This window comes from Salvelinus alpinus, chromosome 13, assembly GCF_045679555.1.
Source record: "Salvelinus alpinus chromosome 13, SLU_Salpinus.1, whole genome shotgun sequence".
In the NCBI taxonomy this organism is placed as follows: domain Eukaryota; kingdom Metazoa; phylum Chordata; class Actinopteri; order Salmoniformes; family Salmonidae; genus Salvelinus; species Salvelinus alpinus.
The window spans coordinates 37,481,483-37,494,551 of NC_092098.1; the positions used below are offsets into that span (position 1 = coordinate 37,481,483).

Consider the following 13,069-nt stretch of genomic DNA (forward strand, 5'->3'; position numbering starts at 1 on the left):
TGGACATGCTCCAACTGACGCCATTGCATGAAGACACACACCATGTAAGCACGAGCTGACAATAATTGAGTATTTTCAACTGCTGTCCTATCGACAAATTCATTTGAATGCCATTATTGCGTTTGTGGTGATTTTCACTATTTATGAAGCACACTTGGCGCTTATGGTAATGTTGAGGCTACTGATGTTTTCATAATTTGACCATGCGCCTTGGTGGTTGGGGTATTTTTTTGTTATAAAAGCAGTAAAAACTGTAGAAACAGAAACAGTGAAATTGTTACAGTAGCACCTCCGTTTCAAAAGTTTTGTGTTCTAATGAACATGGCCCTGCTCTGAACACGAGGGCTCCCCTGCTTTATATACAGACCATTCTACAGCCCATAGTAGTCACACAGAAGTGGTGGCGATATAGAATACTCACTGCTTGTACAGAGTTACATTCCCGTCTCGTCTCCAAGTAGCGCAGCGCCCGTTTCTCCTCCTCTCTCAACTTGGCGTCTGCCTGTTAGAACACACGTTGGTTTCACCTCAGATGGATAGCCTAGCTTACAGACAAACAGTCTAGGCCCTGGGGCAAGTTGCTGAGAAATAGGGCTGTAACCCCAAATTTTCAGGTTTTCCAGACATCTCAGTAGAAGGATTCCCACATTTCCTGCTTATTCTGATATCTGGAAAACCTAGGATTTTGGGAATGGTACCAGAATTTTACAGCCTACTGAGAAATCACAAAGAACCTGCTGAAACAGTACTTGTCTCATACAGATCGTTTTCGATTTCTTTCGACCGCTGTCATCACTGAATTCCAAATCAAACCGTAGATCTGAAAGGAGTAGATAGGTTTAAACAGTGTGGTCATTGCTTCAAATTGCCTTCCAATTGGCTGTTTGGGATTTGCGCCATATGGCTTACATCTATGCAATCGTTTCAAATCTACATGAGCACCTGAGGAGTATGGACTAGGCTCGTCCATTTGGAATTCAAATTATAACTTATCGTGTGATTATGCTGACAGAGGAGAGCGGTTGTCACGGAGACAGAGGGTCCTGCAAAATTCCAGTAACTTTACAAAAACTCCCAAGTTTTCCAAAAATTCAGGAATCCTCCAACCAGTTCTGGAAAATCGGGGAATTTTCAAAACGTTATAGGAATTGTACAACCCTAATCCTGGTAATACTCACGTATTTCATATAGTTCTGGACTCCGTTCTGCTGCAGGTAGGAGGGGGCCTGTGTTCTGTAGAACCTCTCGGTGGAGTCCATGTAGGCCTTCTCAAAGTTCTCTCTGTAAATCTGCAACTTGTCATCCGTGTTTGAACACAGGTTCACTGCAGAGGGAAGACAGGGAGGTCCCCAGGGGCCAAGTTTATTAGCACGCAACGTTTTGCAATAGTAAACAAAAATGTGCATTTCTTATTGGATGAGTCGAATTAGTCCCTTCTGGTTTCAGAACGTTTTCTTCCATTTGGTGTGTTATGAACACTACCCAGGAGGATTATAGATATCTTTGTGGAGGGAGGTTAAGAGTTAATTTAGCTCGTTCACACCACATTGCTAAAACCTAACTTGTAGTAGCTCACATTTTCACGTACATCCCACATCAATGTCATTGGGGGCTTTACACCAATATCGACATGAAATATCTATCCAATTTGGCACCATGATTTGGTAAATCATCTGTTGGTATTGTATACATACACCACAGTCGTGTTCATTAGGCACCTTTCTATCCCAGCTAAAGGAGACAGTATTGTTTTGCTCACCATAAGATTCCCTGACACCAATGACCAGCTGAGAGTCGAAGGCCTCCCCCAGGCGCTCGGCGTGCACCAGCTTCATGGCGCTGTCCTGGAGCCTATTCTTGATGTTGGAGAAGATGGACTCGTTCCACGTGTCCAGCATGAGCTGAGGACACAGAAGATTATTAGAACATGGCTTTATTGTAAAATATATACACTACCGTTCAAAAGTTTGGGGTCAGTTAGAAATGAAGGCTATTCCATGCGAGAAACATAAAACAATTTCAAAGGTTTTACTGAGTTAGTGCATATAAGGAAATCAGTCAATTGAAATAAAATCGCAAGGCCCTAATCTATGGATTTCACATGACTGGGAATACAGATATGCATCGGTTGGTCACAGGTTCCTTTAAAAATAAATAATAATAAGTGTATCAGAAAAACAGTCAGTATTTGGTGTGACCCCCATTTGCCTCATGCCGCACGACACATATCCATATAGAGTTGATCAGGCTGTTGACTGGGGCCTGTGGAATGTTGTCCCACTCCTCTTCAATGGCTGTGTGAAGTTGCTGGATATTGGCGGGAACTGGAATACGCTGTTGTACACGTCGATCCAGAGCATCCCAAACATGCTCAATGGGTGACATGTTTGGTGAGTATGCAGGCCACGGACAAACTGGGACATTTTCAGCTTCCAGGGATTTTGTACAGATCTTTGCAACATGATCATGCTGAATCATGAGGTGATGGCAGCGGATGAACGGCACGACAATGGGCCTCAGGATCTTGTCACGGTATCTCTGCATTCAAATTGCCATCGATAAAATGCAATTGTGTTTGTTGCCCAGTACAGTTGAAACCGGGATTCATCCGTGTGCCAGTGGCTATCAAAGGTGAGCATTTGCCCACTGTTACTAAGTCTGTTACTATGCCGAACTGCAGTCAGGTCAAGACCCTGGTGAGGACGACGAGCACGCAGATAAGCTTCAGTGAGACGGTTTCTGACAGTTTGTGTAGAATTTCTTCGGTTGTGAAAACCCATAATTTCAGCTGGTCTCAGACATTTCCGCAGGTGAAGAAGCCGGATATAGAGGTCCTGGGCTGGCGTGCTTACACGTGGTCTGTGGTTGGGAGGCCGGTTGGTCGTAATGACAATTTCTCTAAAACGACTTGAGGTGATTAATGGTAGCTTATTGTGCTGTGTGACTAAACTGCACATTTTAGTGTCCTTTTCAAATCAAATCAAATTGTATTGGTCACATACACATATTTAGCAAATGTTATTGCGGATGTAGCGAAATGCTTGTGTTCCTAGATACTACTGTACAGTAGTATCTAACAATTCACAACAATAATACACACAAATCTAAAAGTAAAAGAATGGAATTAAGAAATGTAAATATTAAGTCGAGCAATGTCGGCGTGGCATTGAATAAAATACAGAAGAATAGAATACAGTATATACACATAAGAGATGAGTAAAGCAGTACGTAAACATTATTTGAACATTATTAAAGTGGCCAGTGATTTCAAGTCTATGTATATAGGGCAGCAGCCTCCAAAGGTGCAGGGCTGAGTAACCGGGTGGAAGCTGGCTAGTGATGGCTATTTAACAGTCTGATGGCCTTGAGATAGAAGCAGTTGTTTTCTTCTCGGTCCCAGCTTTGATGCACCTGTACTGACCTCGCCTTCTGATGATAGCAGGGTTAACAGGCCGTGGCTCGGATGGTTGATGTCCTTGATGATATTTATGGCCTTCCTGTGACATTGGCTGTTGTAGGTAGTTTGCCCTCGGTGATTCGTTTGCCAGATCGCACCACCCTCTGGTGAGCCCGGCGGTTGTGGGCGGTGCAGTTGCCGTACCAGGCAGTGCTACAGCCCGACAGGATGCTCTCATCTGTAAAAGTTGTGCATCTGTAAAAGTTTGTGAGGGTTTAGGGGCCAAGCCAAATTTATTGAGCCTCCTGAGGTTGAAACACTGTGTGGGTGGACCATTTCAGTTTGTTGGTGATGTGTACGCCGAGGAACTTGAAGCTTTCCACCTTCTCCACTGCAGTCCCGTCGATGTGAAGAGGGGCGTGCTCCACCTGCTGTTTCCTGAAGTCCACTATCAACTCCTTTGTTTTGTTCTTACATAGCTATTCCTCTTGTCCAGATGTGATAAGGCAGTGTGCAGAGCGATGGCATCGTTTGTGGATATATTGGGGCAGAAAGCAAATTGAAGTGGGTCTAGGGTGTCAGGTAAGTTAGATGTGATATGATCCTTAACTAGCCCCTCAAAGCACTTCATGATGACAGAAGTGAGTGCTATGGGGCGATGGTAACTTCACTAAATTACTTCTGTTTTCTTGGTTACATTTGAAGCAAGTGGGGACAGCAGACTGGAATAGGGAGAGTTTGAATATGTCCGTAAACACTCCAGCCAGCTGGTCTGTGCATGCTCTGAGGATGCGGCTAGGGATGCCGTCTGGGCCGGGAGCCTTGCGAGGTTTAACACGCTTAAATGTCTTACTCACGTCGGCCACAGAGAAGGAGCGTCGGTGGCACTGTGTTATCCTTAAAGCGGGTGAAGGTGTTTAGCTTATCCGGAAGCAAGACGTGACTGGATTGTTTCCGTGATTGTTTCTAGACCCTGCCACATACGTCTCGTGTCTGTGCTAGAGGTCGACCGAATAGGATTTTTCAACGCCGATACCGATTATTGGAGGACCAAAAAAGCCGATACCGATTAATCGGCCGATTTAAAAAAAATGTATTTGTAACAATACTGAATGAACACTTCTTTTAACTTAATATAATACATCAATAAAATCAATTTAGCCTCAGATAAATAATGAAACATGTTCAATTGGGTTTAAATAATGCAAAAACAAAGTGTTGGGGAAGAAAGTAAAAGTGCAATATGTGCCATGTAAGAAAGCTAACGTTTAAGTTCCTTGCTCAGAACATGAGAACATATGAAAGCTGGTGGTTCCTTTTAACATGAGTCTTCAATATTCCCAGGTAAGAAGTTTTAGGTTGTAGTTATTATAGGACTCTTTCTCTCGATACGATTAGTATTTCATATACCTTAGACTATTGGATGTTCTTATAGGCACTTTAGTATTGCCAGTGTAACAGTAAAGCTTCCGTCCCTCTCCTCGCTCCTACCTGGGCTCGAACCAGGAACACATCGACAACAGCCATCCTCGAAGCAGCGTTACCCATGCAGAGCAAGGGGAACAACTACTCCAAGTCTCAGAGCGAGTGACGTGTGAAACGCTATTAGCGCGCACCCCGCTAACTAGCTAGCCATTTCACATCGGTTACACCAGCCTAATCTCGGGAGTTGATAGGCTTGAAGTCATAAACAGCGCAATGCTTGAAACACAGCGACGAGCTGCTGGCAAAAAGCACGAAAGTGCTGTTTGAATGAATGCTTATGAGCCTGCTGGTGCCTACCATCGCTCAGTCAGACTGCTCTATCAAATCATAGACTTAATTATAACATAATAACACACAGAAATATGAGCCTTAATATGGTCGAATCCGGAAACTATCATCTCGAAAACAAAACGTTTATTCTTTCAGTGAAATACGGAACCGTTCCGTATTTCATCTAACGGGTGGCATCCATAAGTCTAAATATTCCTGTTGCATTGCACAACCTTCAATGTTATGTCATAATTACGTAAAATTCTGGCAAATTAGTTCACAACGAGCCAGGCGGCCCAAACTGTTGCATATACCCTGACTCTGCGTGCAATGAACGCAAGAGAAGTGACACAATTTCACCTGGTTAATATTGCCTGGTAACCTGGATTTCTTTTAGCTAAATATGCAAGTTTAAAAATATATACTTCTGTGTATTGATTTTAAGAAAGGCATTGATGTTTATGGTTAGGTAGTCGTGCAACGATTGTGCTTTTTTCGCAAATGCGCTTTTGTTAAATCATCCCCCGTTTGGCGAAGTTGGCTGTCTTTGTTAGGAAGAAATAGTCTTCCTAACAGTGTGGCTCAGTTGGTAGAGCATGGCGCTTGCAACGCCAGGGTTGTGGGTTCATTCCCCACGGGGGGACCAGGATGAATATGTATGAACTTTCCAATTTGTAAGTCGCTCTGGATAAGAGCGTCTGCTAAATGACTTAAATGTAAATGTAGTCTTCACACAGTTCGCAACGTGCCAGGCGGCCCAAACTGCTGCATATACCCTGACTCTGTTGCAAGAGAAGTGACACAATTTTCCTAGTTAAAATAAATTAATGTTAGCAGGCAATATTAACTAAATATGCAGGTTTAAAAAATATATACTTGTGTATTGATTTTAAGAAAGGCATTGATGTTTATGGTTAGGTACACGTTGGAGCAACGACAGTCCTGTTTCGCGAATGCGCACCGCATCGATTATATGCAACGCAGGACACGCTAGATAAACTGGTAATATCATCAACCATGTGTAGTTAACTAGTGATTATGATTGATTGATTTGATAAGATAAGTTTAATGCTAGCTAGAAACTTACCTTGGCTTCTTACTGCATTCGCGTAACAGGCAGGCTCCTCGTGGAGTGCAATGTAAAGCAGGTGGTTAGAGCGTTGGACTAGTTAACTGTAAGGTTGCAAGATTGAATCCCCGAGCTGACAAGGTAAAAATCTGTCGTTCTGCCCCTGAACAAGGCAGTTAACCCACCGTTCCTAGGCCGTCATTGAAAATAAGAATGTGTTCTTAACTGACTTGCCAAGTTAAATAAAGGTGTAAAAAAAAAATAAAAAAAATATATATATACCGATTTCCGATTGTTATGAAAACTTGAAATCGCCCCTAATTAATCGGCCATTCCAATGAATCGGTCGACCTCTAGTCTGTGCCATTGAATAGTAACTCCACTTTGTCTCTGTACTGATGTTTTGCCTGTTTGATTGCCTTATGGAGGGAATAACTACACTGTTTGTATTCGGCCATATTCCCAGTCACTTTGTCATGGTTAAATGCGGTGATTCGCACTCAGTTTCGCGCAAATGCTGCCATCTATCCACGGTTTCTGGTTTATGTAGGTTTTAATAGTCACAGTGGGTACAACATCTCCTATACACTTCCTGATGAACTCTGTCACCGTATCCGTGTATTTGATGTTATTCTCAGAGGCTACCCAGAACGTATCCCAGTCGCATGATCAAAACAATCTTGGCATTTTGAAAAGTTGAAAAGCAGTGATTCAATGTTTTACCAGCGCGAGCACTACAGTCAATGTGGTGTTAGAACTTCGGTAGCGTTTCCTCAAATTTGCTTTGTTATTTGAGGAAAACATTAGCAAAGTTCTACCAACACATTGACTGTAGTACTCGCGCTGGAAAAACCACTGCTATCCAACTTTTCTAAATGTCTACAAGGCCCTTCCCTGCCCTCCCGTCGGCAAATATGATCACAACTCCATTTTGCTTCTCCCATCACGACTCAATCAGCTTCTTGATATGCCACACCTGTCAGGTGGATGGATTATCTTGGTAAAGGAGAAATGCTCAGTAACAGGGATGTAAACCAATTTGTGCTCAACATTTGAGAGAAATACGCTTTTGTGTATGGAAAATATCTGGGATATTTTATTTCAGCTCATGAAACCAACACTTTACATGTTGCATTTATATTTTTATTTTATCTAGTGCCTTGCTCAAGGGCACAATGACAGGAGATGGCATGGATATCACAACCCTCCGGTAGCCAGCTGACACCCCGACATATTGTCCTTCTCAATCTCAGGACTTGAACCGACAACCCTCCGGATGCTACCTTCTAGGCCCGTTACCTGCCCACAGCCACAAGGTAGCAGAAGGGACAGTGAAATGAGATACATGGATACATGAGCAGGGTCAGACTGAATTTACAGGCAGTATAATTTCCTCATGTCAACCAGAAATTCTCTTATATCAATGTAAATACAACCAAATACTTCTGCTGCCCCTCTCAACCCCTCCCTCTCTCCTCACCTTCCGTACGATGCTGTCCTCTACGTTAGACTTCTTGTTGCTGCCCTGTTTGCCCATGAGCGTAATCTCCAGCTGGCAGAAGGGTTTGGGCAGGATGTCACACTGTGTGAAGAACTTCCTCCACTCAACGATGTAGGCCTTCAGCAGCGCCGTGTCATCCTGATGGCTCAACACACGCTGTGGGGGAGAGAGCAGGGCACTTACGGACTTTATGGCATTGGAAAAACTGGGGGTAATAGATACTCTGCTTGGTTACTCAACATGTTGCAGGGGGAGAGAACAGCTGAGTGCGGTGTTATAGACATTATGATGTTGAAAATATAGGTTCTCAGGTATAGGCTAGTAGAGTGCTTGGTTACGCGGTAGCCGACTGGCACAGATAGCTTGCTTCCAAGCTAGCGTTAAGGTGTTAGCATGCCTCAGTTCGGCTGGCGGCTAGCCGAAGTTGGCTAGGCAAACCGAACAAGTGTGCTCGCATACTCCCTTAAAAGACCTTTGCTTGAAAAACAAGAAAAAAAGCACAATAGTACTGTTTGTCCATTTTGAGACGCCGTTGTCAGTATACACGTCCTCAAAATAGAATGAATCTAAGATAACTTAATAAATCAGTCATTCATTTTGATGTTTTTGCAGAGGATATCTTAGTCACGCAAAATTTACATCTAAATGATGATCTACATGATGTTTGGTATAGTATTTTTCAATGAAAAAATGTGCTTGAAAACGAGTCGTCTCTTGTTCGATGACAAAGACTTTATTGAAGCCTCCCTACTGTTGACCAATCACCGACAAAGGACGTAGCCTTTGGCTCCGAACTTCGGCTTATCACCAGGAAAAATGTGCCCCCGAACAGCCCCCCCCAAAAACTCACCGAAGTCCAAAACTAACAAAAATTTCACAAAATGTTGTCATAATATATGTACAAACTCTACAGAACTGTTTCGGCTGGGAAGCGTGCGGATGCCTTTAGTAGTACTCAGTGAGGGAATAAAATGGCACAGTCATTTCAATGCTAGCGAGACTTAGCAGGCCTTAGCAGACAAAGCGTCAATACAGGACTAAGATTGAATCCTACTGCACCGGCTCTGACACTCGTTGGATGTGGCAGGGCTTGCAAACTATTACAGACTACAAAGGGAAAACCAGCCGCGATCTGCCCTGTGAGACAAGCCTACCATACGAGCGAAATGCATTTTATGCTTGCTTCGAGGCAAGCAATACTGAAGCATGCAAGAGAGCACCAACTGTTCAAGGACGACTGTGTGATCATGCTCTACGTAGCCGATGTGAGCAAGACCTTTAAACAGGTCAATTCGCATACTGCCCCAACAGATCCACAGATGACGCAATCTCCATCGCACTCCACACTGCCCTTGCCCACCTGGACAAAAGGAACACCTATGCGAGAATGCTGTTCATTGACTACAGCTCAGCGTTCAACACCATAGTACCCACAAAGCTCATCACTAAGCTAAGGAACCTGGGACTAAACACCTTTTGCAACTGGATCCTGGACTGATCCTCAACACTGGGGCCCCTCAGGGGTGCGTGCTTAGTCCCCTCCTGTACTCCCTGTTCACCCACAACTGCGTGGCCAAACACGACTCCAACACCATCATTAAGTTTGCTGACGACACATCAGTGGTTGACCTGATCACCGACAACGATGAGACAGCCTATAGGGAGGAGGTCCCTAAGGGCTGGGTCAGAGACCTGTCAGAGAGGTCAGAGACCTGGCAGTGTGGTGCCAGGACAACAATCTCTACCGCAATGTGAGCAAGACAAAGGAGCTGATCATGGATTACAGGAAAGGAGGCCCGAACAGGGCCCAATTAACATCGACAGGCCTGTAGTGGAGCGGGTCGAGAGTTTCAAGTTCCGCAGGAGACTGAAAATATTTGGCTTGGGTCCCCAGATCCTCAAAAAGTTTTACAGCAGCACCCTTGAGAGCATCCTGACCGGTTGCATCATCGCCTGGTATGGCAACTGCTCGGCATGCGACCGTAAGGCGCTACAGAGGATAGTGTGTACGGCCCAGTACATCACCGGGGCCAAGCTTTCTGCCATCCAGGACCTCTATACTAGGCGGTGTCAGAGGAAGGCCCAACATTTTTTCACCCAAGTCATAGACTGTTCTCTCTGCTACCGCACGGCAAGCTGTACTGGAGTGCCAAGTCTAGATCCAAAAGGCTACTTAACAGCTTCTACTCCAAGCCATAAGACTGCAGAACAATTAATCAAATGGCCACCGGACTATTTACATTGAACCCCCCTTTGTTGTATTCGGGCGCATGTGACAAATAAAATGTGATTTGATACATACTGCTTGTGCTTGCTTGATGAAGTCTAGGATGTCCTCTTTCAGGGCCTGGTGAATCTTGGCCGGCCCCTTGTCATCCCATAGGCATACTGCATGGACATCTCTATGGAAACCAAGAGATCAAATGAGGGGATTGGAGGAGATCAATCAATTAATCCATTTGTTAGTCTTTAACAGCTCAGACAGGCGTTAATGTGAAATGCCTGTTAAACAGAATGACAGCCTGTTCTCGAGGTATCAAGTCCAGGCTGTATCACAACCGGCCGTGATTGGGAGTCCCATAGGGCGGCGCACAATTGGCCCAGCATCGTCCGGGTTAGGCTGCCATTGTAACTTAGAATTTGTTCTTAACCGACTTACCTAATTAAATAAAGGTTAAATAAATAAAACGTATTCACTAAGAACCAAACGGAACAGGCCAAAAGAGGGAGGGAATGCCTTGACTTGTCTAATAAGAAACACTGGTTTTCAATTTGTGTGCACTAATGAATAAAACCTCAGTATGACAGAGCACATGGACGAGTGGCCATACTCACGAGAAGAGGTCGAACCACTGCTGTTTGGTGACTGACTCTTGGCGGAGCAGCTTGAGGACGATGGGACGCATCAGGTCCCACTTGTCCTCGAACTGGAGGGAGCCTTTGTTCTTGGTGAGAATGAGAAGGGTAGAAGTGTCACCTCTGGCTATAGCAGTTATGACAACATCAGGGGTGAACCTCAATTGTATTTACCTGATTCCTCGCATCCTCTCTCCTTGCTGCCTTCTCAAAATAAAATTTTAGCAGAGGGGAGGAACCTCAGCTCTTCTGCTCCAATGTGATTTGAAAAGGAGACGAGAAGGGAGGACATGGGAAATCATGGATATACAATTGATATTCATCCCAGTGGTTGCTGAATGTTTAGGAACTAGGCAGTGGGCCTATTTGAACATTAGCAGGAACACAACAGCAGTAAACAAGCCTGGTGGTGGTTAATTTCTCCAATATCATAGGACAGGCTGATTGAGGCCCATTAGTAGCAAACAGGCTTGCTTGTGCTGGAGAGTTTCTGACCATAACAACAACCCAGGTGCTTCAATCCTGTAACATCTGTTTTTGTCTATAGCCAGCCAGCTTACCTGTGAGGGAGTGTTACGTGTAGTGATACAATAACAATGCAGTGAGTATACAGACATGACTAGCTATAGGATCGTTCCAATTGATTTCAAGCAACTTTTGGTCGCACCACTTTTGATTTAACTTTCCATACATGTTTGCCCATGGTAGAAGTGGCCAGAAAGTGCCTTACTGGACCTGAATGACAAAACATTCAGGAGATGGTGGTGCTCAAAGTTGACCCATTTTGCATACTCCACCATACCATTACACATCCTTTGTCTTTATCACTGGAAAATAATAATAGTTGAGTTTGATATCATTTAAAAGCTTACAATCAGGGTTTTACGATTTCTTAATGTTCCCCTATGCTGGAACAGGAGCCTGAGTGAAACAGTTTTGGAAGCCCGGGATTAAGGCAGCCCCTCACACCTCTCTGATTCAGAGGGGTTGGGTTAAATGCGGATGACACATTTTGGTTGAATACATTCAGTTGTGCAACTGACTAGGTATCCCGATATCCCTAATGGGAGTTTGAATCTGAGCTTCCTGGGCATTAGAGAGGAGACACGTCATAGGCATAGTCAACGTAGACGTCTCTTGTGGTGCTTTCAAGAAGACTGGGAACTAGGGAAAAAACAAGGTCAAATCAAGACGTCAGTAATCTTCAGAGTTTCCGACTTGGAATTCCGAGTTGGACGACCTTTGAAATGGCTTTTGCACCGTCGGAGTTGTTTTTTTCCGAGTTTCCAGTTGTCTTGAACGCGGCATAAAGTGCAGATACTGGGGCATCTTCTAACCAGCCATCTAACGTTATTGTTATACCGGCTGCCTAACTACTGTTAGCAAGCTAACTTAGTGTGTTTCATGAAAAAGGCAATCGATCGTTGTTGAGGTTAGCTAGCAAATCAGTCAACGACAGTCATGCCAAGTTAACTGGCTAAGAAAGCATGATCATTTAAGTTAGTTGGCTAGTTAACCAGTTAGCTAACGTGTGTGTACTAGCCACTGCCTGGCACAGCTAGCTAGCACCAGGCTAACGTTATTAACGCCAGTGACTTGGAGGAGTAAATAGGTGTCCTTTCAATGCTTGCAAGACAAACAGGACTTTATATCACCTACCTATATTGCAAGGCCATCTTCCGGCATGGGCGCTTAACAATGTACAGTAATATATAATTGACTATGCAACAAAGACTGATTAAATGTAATCAAAAGTATTGAATTGCGGTGCCTGTTACCTTTAGCAAATTAGACGTCGCCATGTTCCCTGAATTTAGTTCCTCGAACAATCTCGCGAGATTTACAGTGTTGTAGTTGCCAATGGGTTTTTAACAAATCTGGAGAAACGGTTTATCATGATCATATTCCTGATTTCGTATTATTTAAACAAAACAAAATCCATATGCAATTCAAATTAATTTTGAAATAGCCTACCCATGCCTTAGGTCTACTTATGAAAAAACTGTCACCCACTGAAAAACTGTGAAACACTGGAAAATAATATAAACTATTGTGTTCAGTAGCTAGGTTTCCCTCCAGTTTGTGACAAATTTTCATGCGAATATTAAAAAATGTACATAAAACAGTATGCGCTTTTTCCCACCAGAGATGTGTTTCCAAAACTTTTCGCTGTTAAAGGGCTGTGCATGATGTCGTAGCGCACATACAAATAACTTCTACCGTTAAATGTTGATGTACCAAATGAAAAATATAGGTTAAATAGGTTTCCATCGCATTTTCAACTCTACTGATGGTTTGGTGGTGCACCGTCACAAAAAATGTTGCGTTATATAGCAAATATGCCCGCTCTGATCTCGGCGCATGCGCTCTAGCCAACAGCTCACAGCTACAGTGCGGGTAGGCTAACTACATTATGAGATTATTATGGATAGGAGCGATACTAATTTGTGTTTGTCAATTGGCAGGCAAGAATCGATCATCATGTCACCAG

The 13,069-nt window shown here is 43.8% G+C and overlaps 1 protein-coding gene across 5 annotated transcripts in view; it reads right to left on the reverse strand.

Annotated features, from left to right (window-relative positions):
- Positions 1 to 12,448, reverse strand: part of LOC139537650 (cullin-5) — a 36,772-nt gene extending 24,324 nt beyond the window's left edge. For 4 of the 5 annotated variants that reach the window (XM_071339212.1, XM_071339209.1, XM_071339208.1 and 1 more), the window contains exons 1-7: positions 12,357 to 12,448; positions 10,558 to 10,667; positions 10,025 to 10,124; positions 7,702 to 7,878; positions 1,760 to 1,901; positions 1,179 to 1,324; positions 422 to 502 (exon numbers count right to left, since the gene is read on the reverse strand). In XM_071339212.1, the coding sequence (XP_071195313.1) occupies positions 422 to 502; positions 1,179 to 1,324; positions 1,760 to 1,901; positions 7,702 to 7,878; positions 10,025 to 10,124; positions 10,558 to 10,667; positions 12,357 to 12,380 (780 nt within the window). In that variant the 5' untranslated portion in view covers positions 12,381 to 12,448. The other variant, XM_071339211.1, reaches the window with a different exon arrangement.
- Positions 12,449 to 13,069: the final 621 nt, after the last annotated feature.